General features: G+C 44.5%; 1 protein-coding gene across 13 annotated transcripts in view; it reads left to right on the plus strand.

Moving 5' to 3' along the window:
- AGAP1 (ArfGAP with GTPase domain, ankyrin repeat and PH domain 1) overlaps positions 1–23,122 on the plus strand; it is a 600,162-nt gene that overhangs the window by 177,791 nt on the left and 399,249 nt on the right. For all 13 annotated transcript variants that reach the window (XM_067548649.1, XM_067548652.1, XM_067548650.1 and 10 more), the window contains exon 2: positions 12,415–12,473. In XM_067548649.1, coding sequence (XP_067404750.1) covers positions 12,415–12,473 — 59 coding nt within the window. The remainder of the gene's footprint in view (positions 1–12,414; positions 12,474–23,122) is intronic.

Here is a 23,122-nt window from a genome sequence, read left to right on the forward strand (position 1 = left end):
ATAAATGGCACACCTGTAGTTATATCTGAATTCGATAATTGTGAAGGAAATGTTATCATTTTGTTGGGTAACTCAACTGGTTCTGTGTGTGGAGTGCAGGTGTCTCCACCTTCCGCACAACCCAGGCTGGGCACAGTTATCTTGGCTTCCCTTTACTAGGCAGGAAAGGAGCCAGGCAGGATTGAAAAGAACTAGTTCTAGGCAGTGGTGTAGTGATAAGAAGTGGGTAAACTAACCTAAACTAAACTCCATATTGCCCAAATGTGAAGTGTGTAAATGGCATTTATTCACCCTTACCATCAACTACACTACTGGCTTTGGGGCAGGCAGTCTCCCCTTCCCCGTGAGGAGAGCAAAGTCAAAAGGCTAGCACACCAGAAGGAAGATTGCACTGAGTCCCTAGAATCCACACTAGCAGTCACAGCTCTGACTGCAGAGCTCAGCTGCTCCCTCCTCTTGGGCTGCTAATGGAGGGCACTGGCGATAAGACACACTGCTTTTGCTAAAGGGTGTCTTTGGATATAGCTCTCCCTCCTTGTTTTTGCCTCTAACAAAGCTCCCAGCTATTCCCTATTGATATCCCAGGCTAGTCCAGTTTCATTCTCTCCTCTGAAATAAGATTATGGAGACAGATGATCCTCAATGCCTGGTTCCCCTACTCAACTTCAGAGAGGGCCGTATGGCAGGAAAGACCAGGCCTTGGATATATGCCGATTTCCTCGGGGTTGGCGAGCAAGTGTACTCTTAAAAAAGGAAATCTTTCTTAGTTATGGGATCAAATAATGAAATCTATATTAAAACCAACACATGCAAAACAAAACACCCAGAGGGTGGAATCCTCCAGGCAGAGTACCATGAAATTAGACTTGGGGGGTTTTCAGCTGCTCTCGCAGAGCTATAGGAATATATTCCTTCTCATGTGCCTTGGGAAGATGGAATAGCATAATCTGAATTGCCACTCCAAAAGCCTGGGAGAGCTGCTGCTGCGGGCTCTACCTGTGACTTCAGCTGTTGTTCACAGATACATCTGTGTCACCACATCCTAATGCCCAGATTGTTCCCGGCTTCTCTTGTGGGTGGTTATATCTTGCTGCTGCTGCCCCCTCCCTGCAGCGCCTGGCTGTGGAGGGATGAGAGGGACACCAGCGCAGATGTAGAGGAATAAGCAGGCAGTAAGTGGCCTCTTGGCCCACCACTTATTTCTTTTGAGCCCTCCAGCATTTGTTTTATTTATAACATCCCTCAGTGTGCATCAGTCCAAATTTCAATCTGGTGTCATTATTGAAGGTAAATGTGGCTGTGGTGGCCAAGATCTCAGTGTTCCTAATGAGGCAATTTTTACCTGAAAAAGTAGCAAATGAGTTTATTTTCAAAGTTAATGAAAGTGGTAATAAAATAAAGATTCTTAGTAAAAAGTATATATTCCAGATTCATGTAATGAATCCATTGTGAGTAATACAAGTAAGGATATGTATATTTCTAAAATATTCTTAAAATAGTTTTACTTGATGGCTCACCTTTTAAAAGTCTAAGATTGGCAACATGCATGTTTGAAAATTTTAATCAGCCTGTATAACCTAAATGAACAAGACACATTTTTTTAAAATTCATTCCTTTCCTATATCTGTTAAACACTATATTAAGTTCACTTGAATTCCAAAGTCAAAGTAAAGCAAACAAACCTCAGTTCACCACTTCATAAATGTGATTTTTTTAACATGCAAATCTGTTCTAGTATATTTAAATCCATACTTTGCACAATAAAACTAAACTATTAACTGTGTGTCATAACCCATCTTTCCTTTTATGTGCTATAAAGGGTGGAAAAATAGAAAAAGCTATTGTATACGGGTCTGTTTAATTTGTAACATAACACAGCCGCTAACTCAAGCTGTATTGCTTTCCTTGTATGAAAAGAATGTTAAAGATCTTGTCAATCCTGTTTTACCTGCAAGTCTTTCTCACCTACATTCTCAAAAGCCCAAAAATTAAATCAATCAACCTGCATTTCAAGGTTTCTGAATTACAGTACTAATTGGTGAGCTGTATATTTCTCCCTCTAACTTCCATTTATATAATTTATTAATCTTTTCTTGCATGTGTCATTTCTGCTGAAATGATTGGCAGTACTGCATGCCATAAGGAGAGGTGAACAGATGGTGCTTCATGAAATACTGTGTTTTTAATTCTGGTTCATAATTGCCCTCTAAACATAGTCTTAACTTACAGTAAGGGGAGAAATATTCCATCAAAAACACAACTAGGTTAAAAAGGCAAAACAATAATAAAAATGAAAAAAAAAATTGTAGTTGGAAAAAATTATGCTAATTGAAGATTAACTGACCTTTGCAAAAGCCTTAAGTTAATTATCTTGGTTGAAGTAGCATTATTCTTTAGTAGGTGGTAGCTTTTTAAATAAAATGTCTAGAGTCTTCAAGATTGGGGAAGGAAAATAGTGGGGCGAGAGGGAAGGAAATAGACATTGAATTTGTTGTAGTGTGCCATACACTGTCACTTGCATATCAGAATTAAAATGTAAAAAAGAATTAAAAGAATCCCCCAATGTAAACCAAAATGTCAGCTCTATAGTAAGTGTGTATTGTTAATAAAGTCCTGGGATATGTAAGGCATGGAATCATTGCTTGTCAAATAACTCCTGCTTCTTAAATAAAACTGAGTTTGTTTTAAACATTTCCAAATGAACACATTATTTACATAATTATTTAAACAGGAAACTGCAACCAGTACATAAAAGGCAGAAGAGTCTTTGAATAACTCAATACTCTGGATTTCACTTGTTTTTATACAATATTTGTACTGTGGCCTTTGAGTGAAGAAAAGGGGGCCAGAAAGGGGATTTAAAGGGAGCAGGCATGTACAATGTACCACTGGGCCCTGGTTGAACTCTCCTTTACTAGTCTGGTATGCCTGCTAACAATTTCTCACTCCATATTTTCTGTCACAATTTAAGACCTCTTAGGCTTAGAAGTCTCATGGGCAGTGTATTTTCTCCTCTCCTCGTGCTTCTGTTCCTGTCCTTTTAGTAGCCAAGAGTCCAAGGATGTGAGTCAACCACAGGTGTATCACATGGCACTAGAATGTTGTCTCCTCCACGATACCATTATGACATTGAGCTTGGATCCTTTTTGTCTGACTTGTAGTTGCCTATGTCTGGAAGCTTAACTCATTGCCAAATTACTTAGTTGAGCTTTATTGTCTTTTAGCAATGTGTAGGTGGCATTCGGAAGGTTTATTTTCTAAATATTTTAAAAATATTAGTTGCATTGTTGTCTGAAATAGCCATTTTTTACATCAGTTGAAAGAATGGCCTGATTTTACCTTTAATGGACTGTTGTTTCCCTGATATGTTCCCAGTTGTGGGAAGTATTCACTTTCCCCTTTTGACTACCTATTTAGTTGGCTACATTTCAGGTGTAGTAGTTTCCCAGAGCAGTTATTTGATTTGGGATGGCATTCAAAGTCTAAGTGAACTTCTGTACACCTAAAGAAAGATCTAAAATTATTTGTGTGTGCTGCTGTTGAAATCAAGGCTTTTTAACGGAGCATTTTTCTACTATTGGTTGCCAATTTTTGAGAAGGGTAAGTAGGGGTATCTCCAGTTTCCAGATGAAGGGTAAACTTTTCAGAAGTGCATATGTGACATATTGTACCGAAAGGGATAAAGTGACCTCACGGAGTCATAACAAGTTGGTGGCAAAGACAGGAAAAGAACTCTGGGACTGCTGACTTGCAACCCCTGGCTCACTCCAGTAGCCAGCTTACGTTGCCTGTTCCAGCTAGGAACACTGGAGGTTTCTTTGAGGGCGGGGGAATTTTTTTTTTTTTTTTTTTTTAAACAACTAGGTTGTTGCATAGTTCGTAGGTTGTGGAGGCTGAGCTTATTGCACACGGCAGGGTCCTTGCATTTCTCCGTTCCACCCTACCATCGCTTCCACCTCTGTGTGACACCCTTCCCATCCCCCTCTACTTTAGGGACTCCCTGCAACTTCCCCTGCCCCCTCCCTCATGCCAGGGGCACTGTGTGTTCCCAGTTTCCCATCTGTCACAGACCAGGATCCCTCAATCACCTCCCACATGGGGTTCTGTTTGCCTCCATTCCCTCCCTCCATGATGGAGTCCTTCTGTGTGCCTTCCATTCCCACCTTTGCCCCATGCCAGAGGCTTTGCTTGCCCCTATTCCAATCTTCCCCTTGCGCAGGAGTTCTGTGGCCCCTCTACCCACATGTGGTATTCAAAAGTTATGTGACAAATGGAGAAACACTCAACATAACAGGCTAAGGGCCTTCACAAGCTTGGCCAATTGCCTTTTTCCTGCCTTAAAAAGTTAGTTATTTTTTGGTTTCTTGCTTGTTATCTCTTTCTGCCTGGTTTTGGATTTAATGCTGTTTGCTCTTTTGTTTCTGTATCTCCCATTTGCTAGTTTTAACATACCTCTTTAGGGAGGAGAGACAGGGTCTGTGGATCTCTCCTCAAGGACTCTGCATGGGGGTAGCTCTCCTTATTTTAGCTGGTGGCCTCTTCACTACCTCCCATTGCTGCTCCATTGGGCAACTAGGGAAGTCACTAAACACCCAGATATAAGATGATCCATTCACTTTGGCAACTAACTGCATTGCTTCTGTAGTGCTGTTGCCCTGGCTGGCCCACAGAATAAGGAATCAAATAGATTCACAAGTTGAACTGATGTGTACTCTCACAAACTACAGTGTAATTCTACCTCTTGGTCAGCAGCCTCCTCTGTGCACTTGTCTCTTGCCCTGCTGCATTTTTTCTCTCTTTCTGTTTGATGTTTCTATTGCTGCCCTCCCTCCCTTCCATTCTGACATCTCTCTCTGCTGTCTTGTTTTTATTATCCACTGTTCTTGCCTCTCCTAAGTGCACATGCACTGCTCCTTTATGTACGGGTTCCCTAGCTGGAGCTGTGCCTTACAGGAGGAGCAGAGGCAGAGTGAAACAGAGTTGGTCAGTATCCTTCTACTCCTTTTTCTAAGGCCTGGTTCACATTTACCAGCAAATTCGGCGGCAGTCAACTTGAGATATGCAAGCTACGTAGAGTAGCTTGCGTATCTTCCGTCTACTTCCTAAAGTCCGTTCTGTGTGCCATCTCCACTATGCTGCGCTGATGGGAAATGTGTTCTCGTTGACGCAGTGTTACTTTTTCCCAGGGTGGATTTATTAAGTCAATTTCTGGATCGATTTAGTGGGTCTTCACGTCCACTCAATCAATCCCGAGAAATCGATCTGATGGCAGCAAATTTGCCGCCCTCAGTGAAGACATACCCTAATAAAGTAAGTGCAGGAATGGCACAGGCTTGCAATCTTCCTTTACAAGCTTCTCCAACAAGGGAATTTCTAGCTATGGGGCTTGTTGAGATTAATGTGTAAACTCTTGGCCGTTTGTGAAATCCACCCACAGTTTGGATAGAGAAAAGTATGGTGAAATAACGTTACCACAGCAGATTACTCAGGGCTAGTCTACATTAGAAGCGCTGCAGCTGCACCACTGTAGAGCGTCTGGTGAAGATGCTCTGATGTAATAAAACCACCTCTGCGAGAGGCAGTAGCTATATCAGCAGAAAAAGCTTCCCCACTGACTTAGTACTGTCCACACTGACGCTTAGATTGGTGTAACATATATCGCTCGGGGAATGGGGGGTGTTGCTTATTCACACCCCTGTGTGACATAAGATATACTGACATAAGTGGTAGTGTGAACAAGGCAGATTTCCTTTTGAATGTTTCTGGTTGTAATGTTGGGGAGAAGGAAAGCAACAAGGAATAATGGATTTACAGAAGCGTTAATGCTGTTACCTGTACGGAGAGCCCATTTTGCAATGATTCCAGTGCCTGTTCGTTCAGATCCCCATCTTCCCATGCCTATATTTTTACTTAAGAGAAAAAAGTATGCTCACTGCGTAATAGAGTGTAAGTGGTGCACTCTAGTTGTAGCTACTACATATCATTATACTCCATATATTAGAACTGATATCATACATCTGTTGTTTGTGTTACTCTTGGAAAATGTAAATTAAAATGAGAACGTAAATTGTTTAATACTAAAATTGTATTTTTATTGAAATGGTTAATACTGAAACAATTCAAAGGAATGCCAAGTCCTTACTACCTCCATGGAACTGATATTTATTTTAATCCAGTGTTTTCCGAACTTTAAAAACTGAGTCCCCTTTCAGGAACTTGAAAGTAATGGTACCCTGAGCTGTCCCCTCCCCTTACCATGTTCCCTTTTCAAGTCTATCATGAGGTATTGAAGTCCTCCCTTGTAGTCCTGTGCATGTCTCCCTTATTCCTATCCCTTTCGGGAGCACACACTTTGGGAAATACTAGTGTAGGCTTCTCTGATTATATTTTCTCTCTTTCTTACCATCTTTGAGCAGTGAAATAGTTATAAGTGTTGGCATTTAAGGGATTGTCACTGGCATCTGAGTTGCCATCCTTTGCAAAGAATGTGGATGTTCACTCAAATAGGGCCAGATCTGTAGTCAGTGCCATTTATTTCAGTAATCAGTGGGCCAAGCCCTTGAAATGGATGTGTGCAAGAGAACCAGACACACATTGTTTGGGACAGCCCACAGATCTGAGCATTTTTGTCAGGTGAACATAAATCATAGACAAAACCTTTAACATCCATTTTGAGAGAACTCTCATACTCCAGGAGCTGACCTCTCTGAATCTACAGAGTGAGTAAGACAGGTATTTATTAGGATATTAACAGCATCCAGGTAAACTTTGGCCTATGGGAGTTGGTTCTCAGACAGTGTTGTTACTGACCCACATAGTCCTGTTCCTTAGCCTATCTGAGTGGTGGTGCAAAGAAACTGGTTAGTGTTGGTAGATCTGCTAGTCTGAGAAAACATGACCTATGAGGAAAGGTGAAAAAACCATGGACATGTTTAGCTTTAAGAAAAGTAAACTGAGAGGGGACCTGATTAGTCTTCAGATATGCCAAGGGCTGTTATAAAGAGAATGTGTCTACTGAAGGTAGGACAAAAAGTAATGGGCTTAATCTGGAGCAGTGGAGATTTAGGTTAGATATTAGGAAACATTTTCTAAGGATAGTTATATTTCGAAATAGGGCCTACAAGGGACGTTGTAGAATCCCTGTTGTTTGAGGTTTTTAAGAACTGGTTAGACAAACACATGAGGAATGATCTAGGTAGAGTTGGTCCTGTTGTGTGCAAGGGCTGGATTTAGATGATCTTTCTAGGTCCTTTCCAACTATAATTCTACGAAAGCTGATAATTCAGGTTCTCTGCAAATTCAGGCAAGTGTCTCTACATTGGTTATACTTGTTTCTCATTTTGGAGTTTCTTGGTTTAGCTGTTATGGTTGCCTATTTTATTTTGATGAAAGCTGAGAGTCTGGAGAATACTTGAAGCCTGTTTCTGGCACACTGGTGTGGCTAATTCTTCCTGCCTCCTGAAAGGGTGTATCCCCCATTTAAGGAAATATTGGTTTACTTTGTGTCAGTTCCCTCCAAGTTTTATAAGAATATATTTTGTTGAGAGAAGGGATAACACTACACATAACTGTGCGGGGGGAGGGAAGCATTAATCTTTCTTGTCTTTTTACTTTGTGGTGATTGAATATGTCACTTTGAAAACATCACAGTAGTAGAAAATAGTTACCTGAGTGTGCAAATCACTTCAGCCTGCTTAGTAGTCTAATGCTTAACACATTATCTTGTATTACACATCGGTTGAACTTTGAGGATACAAGCATTGAATTAGCAGAAGACATCCTTCTGGTTTATTAAAGGACTTCCTTGTAGCCATCCAAACATGACTGCAAAGTGGACCCTCTGGCTTGGCTTTTGTAAAGGAGGGAGATTCTCAAGTCCTGACTCGGGCCATTCAGGACTCCTCTTGACAAAATATAGTGGCTTTTTACAATTTTGAGATTATTAATACAGTTGATCAAACATATAGCTATAATAACTGCAGAGTACGTTAAATCAGAATTATCCATTCTTAGAAACCTTACATTTATATAGAATGACATAAATAGCTTTGCATTTGGTTATATTAAATGGCATATTTTACAATTTGCTTGTCTTCCTTTTACAATATCTTTTACCATCTGTAAATAGTAAAGCATTTTGGGGGGAGGCGGGGGTCTGATTCAGTTGCAGATGAGATTGTTGTTCTTTGGTTTGCATTTGCTTTTTACGGTAATCTTGACGATTGTTCTAACCTCTGTGCTCTCTGTTCAGCCTTTTCTATCTGCGGAGGTTCATTGATACTTTAAAGCTAACTTCCTAATCGTCTTGTGGAGGAAAGTGTTTTCTTTTTTATAACAATTTTTAAAACTGCATATCTTTATTTGAAAGTCATCATGATGGGGGAAAGGAAAAAGCGCTTATAGAAATTTTAGGTTGATATGAATTAAGAAAAGTTCAGGTTACGTGCAGGTTTTCATAATGTTAGTCACAATGAAGTAGCCAAAGTTCAAAACTAGTCTGCTACAGAAGTGTACACAGAATTTAACTTTAATGAATTTAACTTTAAAAGCTGTCGGAGACTGGCCCAACCTGGAATTACATCGGCGTTCAGGTGCAAATAAAGAATATATTAAATGTTGCAAAAACATGATTTTGAATATCTGCACTGGCAATTCTATAACTATACAGGGACTGGAGGCAAGTGTATGGAAATATGCAATTTTTTTTTGGTGACTGTTTGGTCTAACTGACCTCTGGCTTTGAAATTAAGAATTTAGGAGAAGTTAGAGTGATAACATTTCTCCCCTCCACTTGTGTAGATTACCATATTCTTAGAAACCAGGAATATTCTTGCTGGGTTTTACAGAACTACTGTGGTAACCTGATTTTCTATAATGCTTCTCAGAGTGCAGTCACTAGATGGTGACATTGGCCAGCTGAACCAGTGAAATTAATCACATGTTGACATCCTTTCACTCTCCCTTTTCTATGCAAAATGTGAAACCACTCTCATTGGTACCTTTGACATGTCACTGGAATCATCATCTTTGTGCTGTATCCCTGTTCTTTACTTTGATCTGTTTAGACTAACTACATGGTAATAATAATACCTAACTCTGACATAGCACTTTTTGTTAGTAAAGCTGAATACTTTACAAACTGAGGCATACAGAGTGGATGTGGTTTCCCCAAGGTCACCAGCAGGCCAGTAGCAAAGCTGGGAATAGAATCCAGGTCTCCTAAGTCCCAGTCCAATGCACTATCCACTAGGCAAAACTACCTCCCTAATAACTGGCAGTCACTTCCAATGACTACTGTGAGGTAGAGAACTAATTTAGTCTGAATTTGGTACAAGATTAATAGAAAGATTTCTATTCATTAGTCACTGAGTTATAGCATTGTATCATTGCATAGAAGCAGTTTGTCAGTGTTGCTAAAAGAAAACTATTTTTTGTGTAGCATTTAAGCTTCCCATAATGTTCAGTTACTTTTAATCTTGGTTTACTTGGTTTTCCTTGTCTCATAACAGACACGTATGCGCTAAGGGAAAAAAAGTCATTTACACTCAGACATAAGTTACATCAGAAAATTACATTTGCAGCAATATTGTCAAAACATATACTACTTAAATTACATAACCTACTGCAGATTACCTCTCCCCTCCAAAAAACAACAAACACCAAATCTTTATGCAATGCCTTGAGGTCAGACCTTCATCTCTTTACTGAAGAGGCTTGCATCGTGAGTGAATGGCAGTGTGTTCAATCTAGATCTCAAGTTCCCCTGGGCAGAGACTGTACCTTCTAAGTACTGTTCATGGTTGAGATAACTGGCTGTCCTCAAATAATACTGCTAAAATTAATCATATCAATTTCTCCTCTAACAATAAGGATAACAGAACATTCAATCTAAATTCTGTTACAGATATTACTGGATGGTTTGAGGTTTGTTCCACTGTTAGACTTTCTGATCTTTGAACAGGGTTCACTGGAATCCTAGTTGGGTATGTCCTCCAAGACTGGGTGAGAGTTATCATCTAGAACTTCTAAACACTGAAGAAGTAGAACAGGTATAGCTGGCCTTAAAGGCCTAAATGAGTGGAATTTATCCAGATTTCAAAGCTTGCTGGACTGCCATGTGAAGAACCCCCCTCCCCACCTGTTAGGAGAATTGGGGTGTCATTGTGACCTTCACAGAATGAGAACTGTACAATACTTGGCTATGAATATTGTGTACTTGCATGTTTGGGAGTCATTTCTCAAATGCTGTGGCCAGCCCCATATACACAACTATCTGAATTCAAAGGCAAAGTTGATATGTAAAAATGATTTGAGTATAAAAAGGAGAGAGAAAATGCTCCCAAATCAATTACTGATACCCAATTGTGTATTAAATAACTAGATTTTCATTTGAGGCTTGGTGAGGGGGAAATGTACATACAGTAATGAAACATTAAGATAAAGTGAGTGCTCTGGGATTTCTCCCATCATTCATAAAAGTCACTGGAGAAATGTGCACGCAGTTCATGCTTAGCTTGCAGGGAACACAGACGGGGATTTTAAAGTATTGCCATAAATTCTGTTTTTTACAAAGCAGTAATTTTTTATGATGCAGTAATTTAGGGCACTACTATTTGGACTTCAGTGCCTGAGACTGATTTCTTCTCCAGTCTGCTAAAGAAACGTTACAGAGTGAAGAGAGATGATACTGAACACTTCTTTAAACGTAGAAGGAAATGGCACATTTTTCACCATAACAGAACTAGAGGTTTATTTCTGCCACTTATAGGAAAGACTAGAAACTCTGGATGTGAGAAATTGACCTAGTGTATATTGAGTTTAGGGTATAGTGTTTGACATTTCTACAGTTGGCTGTGAGGAAAATCTGTACCTCTCTAATTCTTAGCAATGCAATATTGTCAGTGAAGAGGACTGTTTCTTTGGCAAAATTTGTGTGAATTGCTCTATAGTACCAGAATTTGGGAGAGATGAATTTATTTAATTTAAGGCCTAAACTTTACATAGAAAGCACTATTGATTCTTGTCACAGTTACCAGACTTAAGTGCATCTCTGACCCCTCTTGGGGTCTGTAAGCGCAAACCCGTGTGTGTCGTGTCTGTCCCCCCCGCCCAGCCTTGGGCCTCTAGCTGTCACCTCTCAGGGTGGAATCACATCAGTTCTGGCCCTGTGTATAAAGCATTACTGCCTCAGCAGCTCTGACTTATGTCCAGACCCTATAATTCTGTTCCCTGTAGGAGAAGTGCGAGTGGTAACCTGGAGCTAGTTTAGCTTTCTTAAAGCGATGTTTTTGTTTTAAGATCGGTTTTTCTTTTAAATGCTTTTGCTCTAATAAATACTGAGCAATAGACACCTAGTAAATTAGACACACACATAATCTTCCACGTGGGATCGCAGGTAGGTTTAATTTATAGACTATAACTCTAGGCTATAGATTCCTCCTCCAAAGCCTTTCTCTTTCCTTGATGCACTTTTTTTCTTGCTTTGGGGAGTGTCTTTCAGTCTTGCCCAGTTGTTTTATCACTCTGCTTCATGGGAATCATGTCAGCTTTTAACTGTTTATATCCCTTTTAACCTAGTAACTCCCACCTTTGGCGAAACAAGGCTCGCAATTTGTTAAAGAGAGGTCGAATCTTCAGTGTTGATAATTCCTCTCTCCCCCCTCCACATTTGTCTTTCAATTGCATTCCTGAATGCCATTCTGTTGTCTTCAAGCACAGTCTCCATTGAATTCGAGCCTTATAAGCATATAATAAACATTGCCCCAACCCTCATATAAAATATAGTCTGTCTCAGTAATTAGGTCACATATTAGTATTTTTCTATTATTACATAACAGCTCAACAACCATTCAAATATTGAAAAAATTAAGTTGACCTGGGAAGTTTCTGGAAAGGAGACCTGTTACAAACTTTAGCATTCTTACTCAGCTGGGTGTACAAGGAAATTACTATTCATGCTAAGAATTGCAGTCCTTGACATTCAACTTGACATGCTGTCCATGAGTGTCTTTGTGCAGAAGAGAAATTGGATTATGCGTCACATGTAGCCAGTTGATCTGTGTTCAGATTAGGGGGAGAGAGGAAGAGTTAATAACTTGCAAGGACTGAATTAAAATTCTGACTGCAATATTAATGCCAATTGGTATCACATGATAAAATTAGCTATGGCTGTGCCTTCTGCATTAAATCAATTTATAAATATTTATTTTTCTTATTTTATACAGTAAGTCTTCAACCTGTTGGGTTTTTTTTAGAATTTATTGACATGCTAATCTTACATTGATGTTTGAATGAGGCTTCTGGTTTTTCCTTCATTTGAAGGTGCTTTTTTGGCAGCTGCAGCAGGAATGAAAAATACAGCTTTACTAATAGCATACCTTTCTAAATATATATATAACATTATTTTTTTTACAGATGCCTTTGTAAATAGCCAAGAGTGGACACTAAGTCGATCTGTACCAGAGCTGAAAGTGGTGAGTGATATTTTATATTTACACTTGTTTACTTTACTACTTCATTACATTCTTACTGCATTATGAAGAAGTGGAACAGTTTGTAAAAAGTATAAAGGAAAACCTTTATAGGTTAAAGGAGAAACACATTTATAGGATTTGAAAAATGAATGTAAATATTAAGGGGACATAACTTAAAGACTCCTGACTAAACTTTTTATGTAGTATTTTACTTTTCACATCTAAGATTTAAGATCTAACTTGAGATCGGAGAACATGTTTTTCTTTATTTTTTTTCAACTTGATTACTTACTGCAATTAACAGTATTCTGTGTGTTGTGATTTTCCCAATGTAACTCTGTTTTTGGGGGGTAGTGAGGTTTTTCAGGGAGAGAAGAAAAATATTTGAAAATAAAGTAAAAAATATTCTAAAATGCAAAAATGGGTAGGTGGACTCAGAGGCACATGTAGTATCTGAAACAACTTTTAACTCATTGCTTGAAATAGATCACTTTTTAAGTGGAATGTGTCTATCTGACTTCTTCAGTACCTTTCCATAGGACCAGTACTTTTCACTCCCAAGTTGTTAAAATAAATAAATTATCTAGGTGAAATGTTGCTTTTTTTCTGTTGAGTTTTTTGTCAGGACTCCATTTGATTTCCCAAAAGACCTGAGATTAATGGGAGGCAAGAAACCAAAGGGTCTTAATGGTACTTCTAGAAGAATGTGAATTAAAGCAGCTTTTTAGAAGTTGTTTATTTTTGGCGTTACTTTAGTTGAGCTTGAAGAGTGTTGAGGTGGGAGATGCTGTTGGTGAAAGGAATATCTGGAGATAAAAATGCATGACAGAGATGAGGGAATTTCAGAACTGTTCTTTTGAAAGCTAAGAACAGTCCTAGAGGTAGGAACTGGAGTGTCCCAAATGATAATGGGGTTGATAGAATAGCTGAGAAGCTCCCTTCACAGCAGTGAGGCAGCTTTTGGGTTGAAAAGGGAGAAAGAACTCCTTCCAGCATTCAGATGGGGGCAGGCAGTAAGATTTCAAAGTTATCAGGCACCCACAAGATACTAATACAAAGCACAAGCTCCATGGAGCTGCTGGGGACAGCCTCCTAATAATCCCAGCCAGCACTAAGGCAGGGAACTAGATTTATTGTCTCTGAACATCTGCAGTTTGTTGGCGGGAACCTTTGTATGTGTGCACACTTGACTCTTACAGCAGTTTCTGGTTAGTTCTCTGGCTGCTAATGTGATGATTTTTCAAATCCAGAGCATAAAGCAAGTTGCAGTGCTTGTTGCAGTGCTTCTTGTGACCCAGAAGAATTGAAACCCCACCAACTCTCCTGTGAACTCTCATGGGACTAGAAACACAAGAGCAGCCTTAACTTTTCTTTTGCCTATAGCAGGGGGTTCTCAAACTTTTTTTCCGGGACCACCTTTGAAAATATTTCAGGCTGTGATGACCCCACTTCCCAAAAATGTGAAGACCCCCGCTGTGCCACCATTATTTCTGCACTTCTCCTGGGGGTGGTGCTGCCTTCAAAGCACTCAGCCAGCAGACACTACTCTCCGGCCCTCCAGCTCTGAAGGGCTCTGGCTGTCAGTCATGCATGAGGCTGACCGCTGCAGTCACGGCATGTGGAGGCCAACAGCTCACAAACTCCTCCCCCCCCAATAGCCTTGTGACCCCTTGAGGGGTCCCGACCCCCAGTTTGAGAACCCCTGGCCTATAGGGTTGTTATGACAAACCTCTACTATTTTTTATTTAGTTTAATTGGTCTTAGACTTAATGTCTTTGCATTAAACGTTTACATCATACATAATATGTTGAGACTATAGGAGCAAACATTTTGTAAACAATAAGCATTGGCTGTTCCCCAACTCTTCAGCATCTTGGGGACTAGTCAGTTCAAAAGGCTGTGGAAAGCGATGCTGGTATTCAGTTCAATTGCCCTATACACACGTACTCATGCCTGTCAGCTAAACCCCCTCGTTTTCCCAATTCGACCCTGCTCCAAGGCTGTACTCACTATGGCTGGCGCTCTGACTGACACCGTGACGTATAAGTCCCAAAGGAGAAGTAAAAATGTAGTACTTACAACTTGTGTGGATCAAAGGGAATGAGTTCAGTATCCGAAGTTGTGAATTATCTCGTGAATACACTGACAATGGTACCTTCAACAGCTTCAAATCTGGCTGTGAGGGTCTCTCTAGCCACATCAGCAATGGCTGAGCCAGATAAGGAGAAAAAGGAAGAGGATTTGGGATTACATGTTCCAAGAGATCCTTCAAGCCTCCACTGCCTCAGATAACAAGCCCAGGGCATGGAGGATGACCCTTGCACACAGCATGAACAGGAGTATCACGGAGAGGAGAAGAGCACAGGAAACGGAGAGGGATGTGCAGCAGGAGATGCATGTGCTTCTCAGGCAGCAAACAGACATGCTGCAGACTCTGCTGGACCTGCAGGTTTAACGATCCCGTGCTCACCTCCCTCTGGAGCACTAGGGAACTGCATATTGGGGGACACCCCCCCCCCCTTCCATCTGGCACCAGCACCCGCGGCATTAGCCCTACCATCCCACCAATTGGGACACTGTAGACATTCACAGCTGCACATGCTGCCCTATCTGTGAGAGACACAGTTGGAGTATGTCTGTCTGAAATTGAAATGACTGCTCTTTGCCCTTCATAAGTTCTTCTTCCTTTATTCAGTTAAAGTAAGTTATAAATGTTTTTCTATTTGCATCATTATGGAATAAAAATCTGATTTTGGAAAACATAATTCCAACTATACATCTAAAATGATGGGGTCTAAATTAGTTTACCACTGAAGGAGGAGATCTTGGAGTCATTGTGGATAGTTCTCTGAAAACATCCACTGAATGTGCAGTGTCAGTCAAAAAAAAAAGCTAAGAGAATGTTAGGAATCATTAGGAAAGGGATAGATAATAAGACAGAAAATTTCATATTGCCTCTTTATAAGTCCTTGGTACGCCCATATTTTGAATGCTGCGTGCAGATCTGGTCGCCCCATCTCAAAAAAAAAAAAAAAAAATTGAGATTGGAAAAGATACAGAAAAAGGCAACAAAAACTATTAGGGTTATGGAATAGATGAGGAGAGCTTAATAAAACTGGGACTTTTCAACTTGGAAAAGGGACAGCTAAGGGGGGATATGATAGAGGTCTATAAAATCGTGACTGGTGTGGAGAAAGTAAATAAGGCAGTGTTATTTACGCCTTCTCATAACACAAGAACTAGGGGTCACCAAATTAAATTAATAAGCAGCAGGTTTAAAATAAACAAAAGGAAGTGTTTCTAAACACAACACACAGTCAACCTGTGGAACTTTTTGCCAGAGGATTTTGTGAAGGCCAAGACTATAACAGGATTCAAAAAAGAACTAGATAAGTTGCTTGATGATAGGTACATCGATGGCTATTATCCAGGATGGCCAGGGAGGCAAAACCATGCTCTGAAGTGTCCCTAGCCTGTTTGCCAGAAGCTGGGAATGGGTGACAGAGGATGAGTCACTCGATGGTTGCCTGTTCTGTTCATTCCCTCTGAAGCACCTGGCATTGCCCACTATCGGAAGCCGGGATACTGGGCTAGATGGACCGTTGCTCTGACTCATTATGGCTATTCTTATGTTCATCTTTATTACCTCACCACATATGCTGGGTGGGGCTGACATCATTCACAGACAATGTTAATAGGTGCATTGGCAATGTTATATTACTACACACGCAGTGCTTACCAAAGGGTTCATATAGCCTACAAAAGGACAGGTAGAGCAAAAGACAGCAACACGCACTACTCTGGCTCATTATTAAAAGGGCGTTTCAAAGCCTCCCTGAGCCGTGTGGCTCCGCGTTGAGCTCTTCTAATAGCCCTGGTATCTGGCTGCTCAAAATCAGCAGACAGCTGCTCCACCTCCACCCTGGCAGAAACTTTTCCCCCTTTGCTTCCCAGTTATTATGGCAGACACAGCAGGCAGCTATAACCATTGGAATATTTTTTCACTGAGGTCTAATCTCAGCACCCTTCAAATGATGAAAGGCACATTCAACTGTCATTCAGCATCTGCTCAGCCAGTTGAAGCACTCCTAGCTGCTGTTGAGGTGGCCAGGTACGGCTTCATGAGTCATGGTAGCAAGGGGTAGGCTGGGTCTCCCAGGATCACTACTGGCATTTCAACATTGCCAGTGGTAAACCGCTGGTCGGGAAAGACAGTCCCTGCTTGCAGCTTTCTGAACAGACCTGTGTTCTTAAAGATGCTTACGTCATGCACCTTCCCTGACCAGTTTCACATTGGTGAAACATTCCCAGTGGTCTACCAGCGATTGTATTACCATAGAAAAGTAGCCCTTTCTGTTGATGTAGTCTGTGGGAAGGTGGTCTGGTGCCAAAATAGGGATATATGCATGCTATCTATCACCCCACCACAGTTCAGCAACCCCATTGCTGCGAAACTATCCACTGTCTTGCATATTGGCTAGTCACAATCCTTTGTAGCAGGAGGCGATTAATGGCCCTGCGCACTTGCATCACAGCTGACCCCATCATTGATTTCCCAACTCCAAATTTATTACTCCCATCAGTCAATAATCTGTCATTGCAGGTTTCCACAGTGCAATCGCCACTCGCTTCTCCATTGCCAGTGCAGATCTCATTTGGGGATTGCTGTGCTGGAGGGCTGGGTGGAGTTCTGCACACAGATCCAGGAATGTGGCCTTGTGCGTTACAAAGATCTGCAGCCCACTTCTTGTCATCCCAAACCTGCATGACAATGCGATCCCACCAGTCAGTGCTTATTTCTCACAGGTGCTTCACCATCTGAAACTGCTCCATGAATGCCATCAGCAGCCTTGAATTGTTTCTTTCTATGTCCTGCAGTGATCTAGCTTCCAAGGAATCGTCATATTCCCTGCGCCTCTTCTTGTGGCTCTGCAAATACTGCAGGATCAGGCGGCCTGTGCTCTCAACGGTTATCACAGTAGTATAGGGCTGTGCAGGATACATGTTTCTGTCACAGATGGTGCACAGTGAGGAGGGGCGTGTGGGTTTGTGCGGGTGATTTTGAAAAGAGGTGCGAAACATTATGGGATGCAGATGAAATTATGGGATGGAAAACACTGCATTTTGGGAAGTGGAACTCATTTCCCTGCGCAACTCATTTCCACCTCATGAGGCATGGCAAAATCGTCCCAAAATCCCATGTACTACGTGGTGGCAGTTGCACAGTGGCGTAGCTACCCACCATTCAATGTTCTTGGCATCAGTACACATGCTCCAAGTGAAGATGCTCATCATTGACCCAAGGAGTGTAGTGTGGACACACACATGTGATGCAATAACTGTGGCGGCTGAAAGCTTATTTAACTTAAGGCAAAATAAATTCTATAGCATATACATGGCCATAGATCAGGGGTGTCAAACATCTGGCCCGCGGGCCGCATCTGGCCCGCAAACCTTTCTGATCTGGCCCGCGTTTGGGCAGTTTAAGTAAGTAGTGCTGCCGCCGAAAGTTTCTGTGCATTGCCACTTTAAGAGATTTCTGTGTTGAGGGCATTGCCCCTTTAAGAGAGTCTTAGAGCGGCAATATCTTCCTCCGTTCTGCTGCCGAAAAGCGGAGGATGCCCTTACTTTTTTGATGGCCCACCGTGAAATCGTGCCGCCGAAAAGGGCTGATGCCGCGCCTCCGAAAAAGGGAAGACGGGTCGAAATTTTTGGCGGAGGTCATTGCATGGTCCCTTTTGAAGTACAGGTTCTGTGAATTTTGCCAGTCACCATCAGTGAGTTTGACACCCCTGCCATAGATGTTGCTGCTGAGATGAGGAGGTAAGAGAAGAAAAGACTGGCCCTGGCTGATCATGCATACTGCAAGTTTCCAGAAAGAGCACTGGTGAAAACTAAAAATTACACTTTCCTTCCTTTTTTGCTGAGTTTTTCCGATTAGGAGAGCACAAAGTGAAACATACAAAATTGTATTAGTTTAACTGAAAGACAGCTGGCACCCCACTCACTAATGAAACTTCTGTCTTCGAGTGATTGCTCATATGCATTCCAACATAGGTGAGTGCGCGCCCCGTGCATGAGTCTCCGGAAGCTTTTTTGCCCTAACAACCCCCGCAGGGTCGGTTCCGGCGCCCCCTGGAGTACCGCGCTTATACCGCGGTATATATGGCACCACTGACCCTGCAGGTCCCCAGTTCCTTCTTTCCGCCCGTGATGGTAACTGGAACGCTTGCCCCTTGCTAGCACAAGCAAGTAGCAACCTTTGTTCTTCGTTCAATTGTTATAGTTAGATTAGTGTTAAGTAGTTATAGTGTTAAATAAATAGAGTTAAGTAGCTGGCATTAGCCCTTAGGGGCTTGGACTGAACCATGCCGGACTCTACCGGGTTTAAAGCCTGCGCGACCTGTGCGAAGGCCTTCCCTGTCGGCAATCCCCATGACAGATGCCTTCGATGCCTCGGGGAACTGCATCGCAAGGAAAAATGCAAAATTTGCAAAGCCTTCAAACCCCGGTCACAAAAGGAGCGCGATGCCCGCCTGAAGGCTATGCTAATGGAGTCAGCATTTCGACCCGATTCCGAGCCCTCCAGGTCTCTGGTGGCACTGAGCGTGTCATTGGTACAGAGCGCTCCACCGGCACTGACAGCGGCACCGACGCCAAAACCGGCACCGAAGAAAAAGAAACGGCTCGAGGCCGAATCTATGGACTCCCCCCGGCGACTGGAACAGCAGGGGGTGATTCAGGAGATGCCTCAGCCCCGTGCCATTGACATTACACTGGCACCGGCATCTCCACGCAGGGAGCCTCCCCCGACCCCGGGGGGTGAGATAGTGTCCCTGCAGGGACCATCGACGCCGGAGGCGTTTGCGGCTTCTCGCGCCCTCATGGGCATGCCCATGCCTTTGTCCCCCCTTGGCCAAGGGTTCCAGTAATAGCATCTCAGGGTAAATCTGCGCTGGGTTACTCCGGTGGGTGGCAGAGATGGGATCCGAGGTCTCCCCCCAGACGGTCAAGGAGGGACAGCGACAGCTCCCTCCTAGCTCCGACCAAAGGTTGTTGAGCCCCTCGGCACCGCGCCAGCGGGGGCGGTCGCGAGGTTCCAGATGGAGGCTTCATAGCTCTGCCTCTGAGGGTGCCCAGTCCTTGGAATCCTGGCACTGCTCACCTGCCCCCACCTCGGTACCAGCAACCACGGGAGAGATGGGACATTCTCCGGGGCACAGCCTGGTGCGCTCGCCGAGCATCCGCACCCGGCACCGATCTCCCTCCCAGCGCAGGTCCCACTCCCTCAGGTGCTCCAGTTTGCCTAGAGACACTTGGCACCGGTCCCGCTCACCAAAGGCCTCTCGGCACCGGTCCCGCTCCCCAAGACACAGCTGGCACTGGTCTCCATCACCGCTCCCAGTACAGGCACCCTCGGTACCGTGGTGCAAACGACGTTCCCGATCCCCGGCATGGAGTCCAGTGCGGATCCCGGTGGCTGAAAGGACCAAATCCTCTCAGCACCAGTCTAGATCCCCGGTCTACAGCCTGCCTAAGACTCCGCAACTGGATGGGAAAGGCGTCGCGAGACCCCTAGTCCAGTGCGGCCCGCGGCACCATGCAGGTCGGCACCGACAGAGGCCTCCGACTGCGGTCGCACCCGCTCTCCAATAACCAGGGGCCGTAGTCGAGACTGCAGGGGCTCCAGATCCCCGATGTGCAGCTGGAGTACACGGCACCGACTGCTCCGGCACCGCACCGTAAGGAGCGTACTTTAGAATGGCACCGCTCCAGGTCTCCAGTACAAAGGCGCCATACTAAAGCAGAGGCGCCCAGGAGACATTCCTCCACCTCCTCCAGCCACTAACCCCCACGCTGGTGCCGCAAACATCGCCAGGACCGCTCCTGGTCACCCAGAAGTACATCTCGTGAACGGGGAGACAGAGACCACGGAGCTAGGGGGCACCGCTCCCGCAGCGCTGCCACCCAAGAAGCTGCCTCATACCCGGGACCGGGACCGGTACCACAAGGACCCGCACCATACCTGGCACCAGGGTCGGTGCCGACGTGGCCACAGGGACACTGGCAATGGGCCCTTCAGACTACCCAGGGCATGGGGTCAGCGCCTTCCATGGGAGCTCACTCGCCACCTCCCCCTCAAAGCCAATTGGATAAGGGGAGCTCTTCAGAAGAAGAGTCAGATCCCATGGAGGGCCCGTCCACGCGTCCCATTCCTCAGTCCTCCTCTTCATCCGCAGCTGATACAGCTGCTAAAGATCAGAGGATCCCTCTGCCAGATTTCAAAACCCACCAAGAGCTCTTCAAACGACTGGCAGACAATTTAAAATTAGACATCAAGGAGCTATCAGAGGAGGAGGACCCTCTCTTTGGGACTGTAGGACCAGTGGGTCCATCTAGAATTGCACTCCCGGTCCACGATTGGTCCTTAAACGATTGGGAAACCCCAGGGGTGGCACCCACTTCTAAAACAGCAGAGCGGAAATACTATGTCCCACCTCAGGGCTTTGAATATCTTTTTAACCACCCCGCCCCAGGGACCTTGGTCGTGGATGCAGTAAGCCAACGGGACAGACAGGGTACCCAGGCAAATACTCCCAAAAATAAGGAGAGTAAAAAGCTAGACCTTTTTGGGAAGAAGGTCTACTCCACAGCAGCACCACAGCTCCGCATGGCCAATTACCAAGCGCTGTTAAGACACTACAAACTCAATTTATGGTCCTCCCTCCAGAGGTTTGTCCAAGGCCTTCCCCAGGATATGCTGACGGACTTCAACACGCTAGTCCAGGAAGACTCCTTGGTTGCAAATGCCGCCCTACAATCGGCCAGCGATGCTACGGATGCTGCAGGGAGGGCTATGGCCTCTGGCATCATCATGCGCCGGGCGGCTTGGTTGCAATCCTCCAGCCTTTCTCCAGAAGTGCAGCAGGCCATACAAGATCTACTCTTCACTGGAGCCAGCCTCTTCTCAGAGAGGACTGACGAAAAGCTGCACACTTTAAAAGACTCCAGGGCCACCTTAAAATCTCTCGGCCTATACGTGCCACAAGCCGCAAGGTGTCAGGGCAGACCGCGCCCCCCGAGGCAGCAGCAACAACAACAACAGCCTCCACCCAGACCACCTCCCAGACCCCCCAAGCAAGGAGGGGTAGAGACCGCTTCCGACACTCGAACCGTCGGGACCGCCAAGGGCCGCAGAAAGGCGCCAAGCGGCAGTTTTGATGGGGCGTACCAGGGTGGCACCTGCCCATCTCACTCGGCCGTTCATGAACAGACTGCGACCATTCCTCCCCGAGTGGCAGAGCATAACCTCATACCGCTGGGTACTGAGTGTAATACAGAGAGGTTATGCCCTGCAACTCTCTGCTTTCCCACTGGACCTTTCCCGTACCCCGTCCCTCTTCAGGGACCCCTCTCACGAGCAGCTCCTCATTCAGGAGGTAAACACCCTCCTCCTCCTAGGGGCGGTGGAAGAGGTTCCTTCTCAGGAAAGAGGCAGGGGGTTTTATTCCTGGTACTTCCTTATCCCCAAGGCGAAGGGAGGCCTCAGGCCCATTCTGGACCTTCGACGTCTAAACAAGTTTATCAGGCGCCTCAAATTCCGCATGGTCTCCCTAGCCTCCATCATTCCTGCTCTAGATCCAGGGGATTGGTTTGCCGCCCTCGACCTCGGACGCCTATTTTCATATATCTATCCTCCCGGGACACAGAAGGTTTCTGTGCTTTCAGGTAGCTGATGGCCACTACCAGTTTTCGGCCCTGCCCTTTGGCCTCTCTTCAGCACCTAGGGTCTTCACAAAATGTATGGCGGTGGTGGCTGCCCACCTCTGCCGCAAGGGGGTTCAGATCTTCCCCTACCTGGATGACTGGCTAATCCGGGGCCGGTCCAGAGACCATGTTTAGAACAGCCTGACACTGACTTGTGCAGTGTGCGCCAGGCTGGGTCTGCTCATAAACGAGCAGAAGTCCACCCTCACACCGGTACAGCGAATAGACTTCATCGGGGCCACCCTAGACGCCGTTCAAGCCAGGGCCTTCCTTCCACAGCCCCGCTTTGAGGCAATGACCGCTATAATAGACAATCTCCACAGGTCCCCCACGACGACAGCCAGGCACTGCCTTCAGCTGTTGGGGCACATGGCGGCTTGTACCTACGTGGTGAGGCTAGCTCGCCTCAAACTCAACCCCTACAAGGTTGGTTGGCCTCTGTATATGCCCCGGCCAGGCACCCCCTGACACGGGTGGTCACTGTCCCAGCCCAAGTTCTGGTGTCATTCAATTGGTGGAGAAACCTGACGGAGGTATTGAGAGGTGTTCCCTTTACAGATTTGACACCCTCCATAACCCTGATTACGGATGCTTCGGATGTGGGTTGGGGGCCCCACATGAGCAGCGACCTTAGCACACGGGCTGTGGTCCACACACACACAGTGGCTCCATATCAACGTATGGGAACTCCGAGCAGTCCGTCTGGCCTGCAGGGTGTTCCTCAGGTTTCTGAAGGGAAAGGTGGTCCAGGTCATGACGGACAATACAGCAGCCATGTTTTATATAAACAGGCAAGGGGGAGCTCGCTCCTCGGCTCTTTGCCAGGAAGTGGTATGACTTTGGGACCTTGCGGTGAGGCACGACTTCCACTTGTCTGCCTC

This window comes from Emydura macquarii, unplaced genomic scaffold, assembly GCF_026122565.2.
Source record: "Emydura macquarii macquarii isolate MOO-44397 ecotype Brisbane River unplaced genomic scaffold, CSIRO-AGI_Emac_v2 contig_1253, whole genome shotgun sequence".
Lineage (NCBI taxonomy): Eukaryota > Metazoa > Chordata > Testudines > Chelidae > Emydura > Emydura macquarii.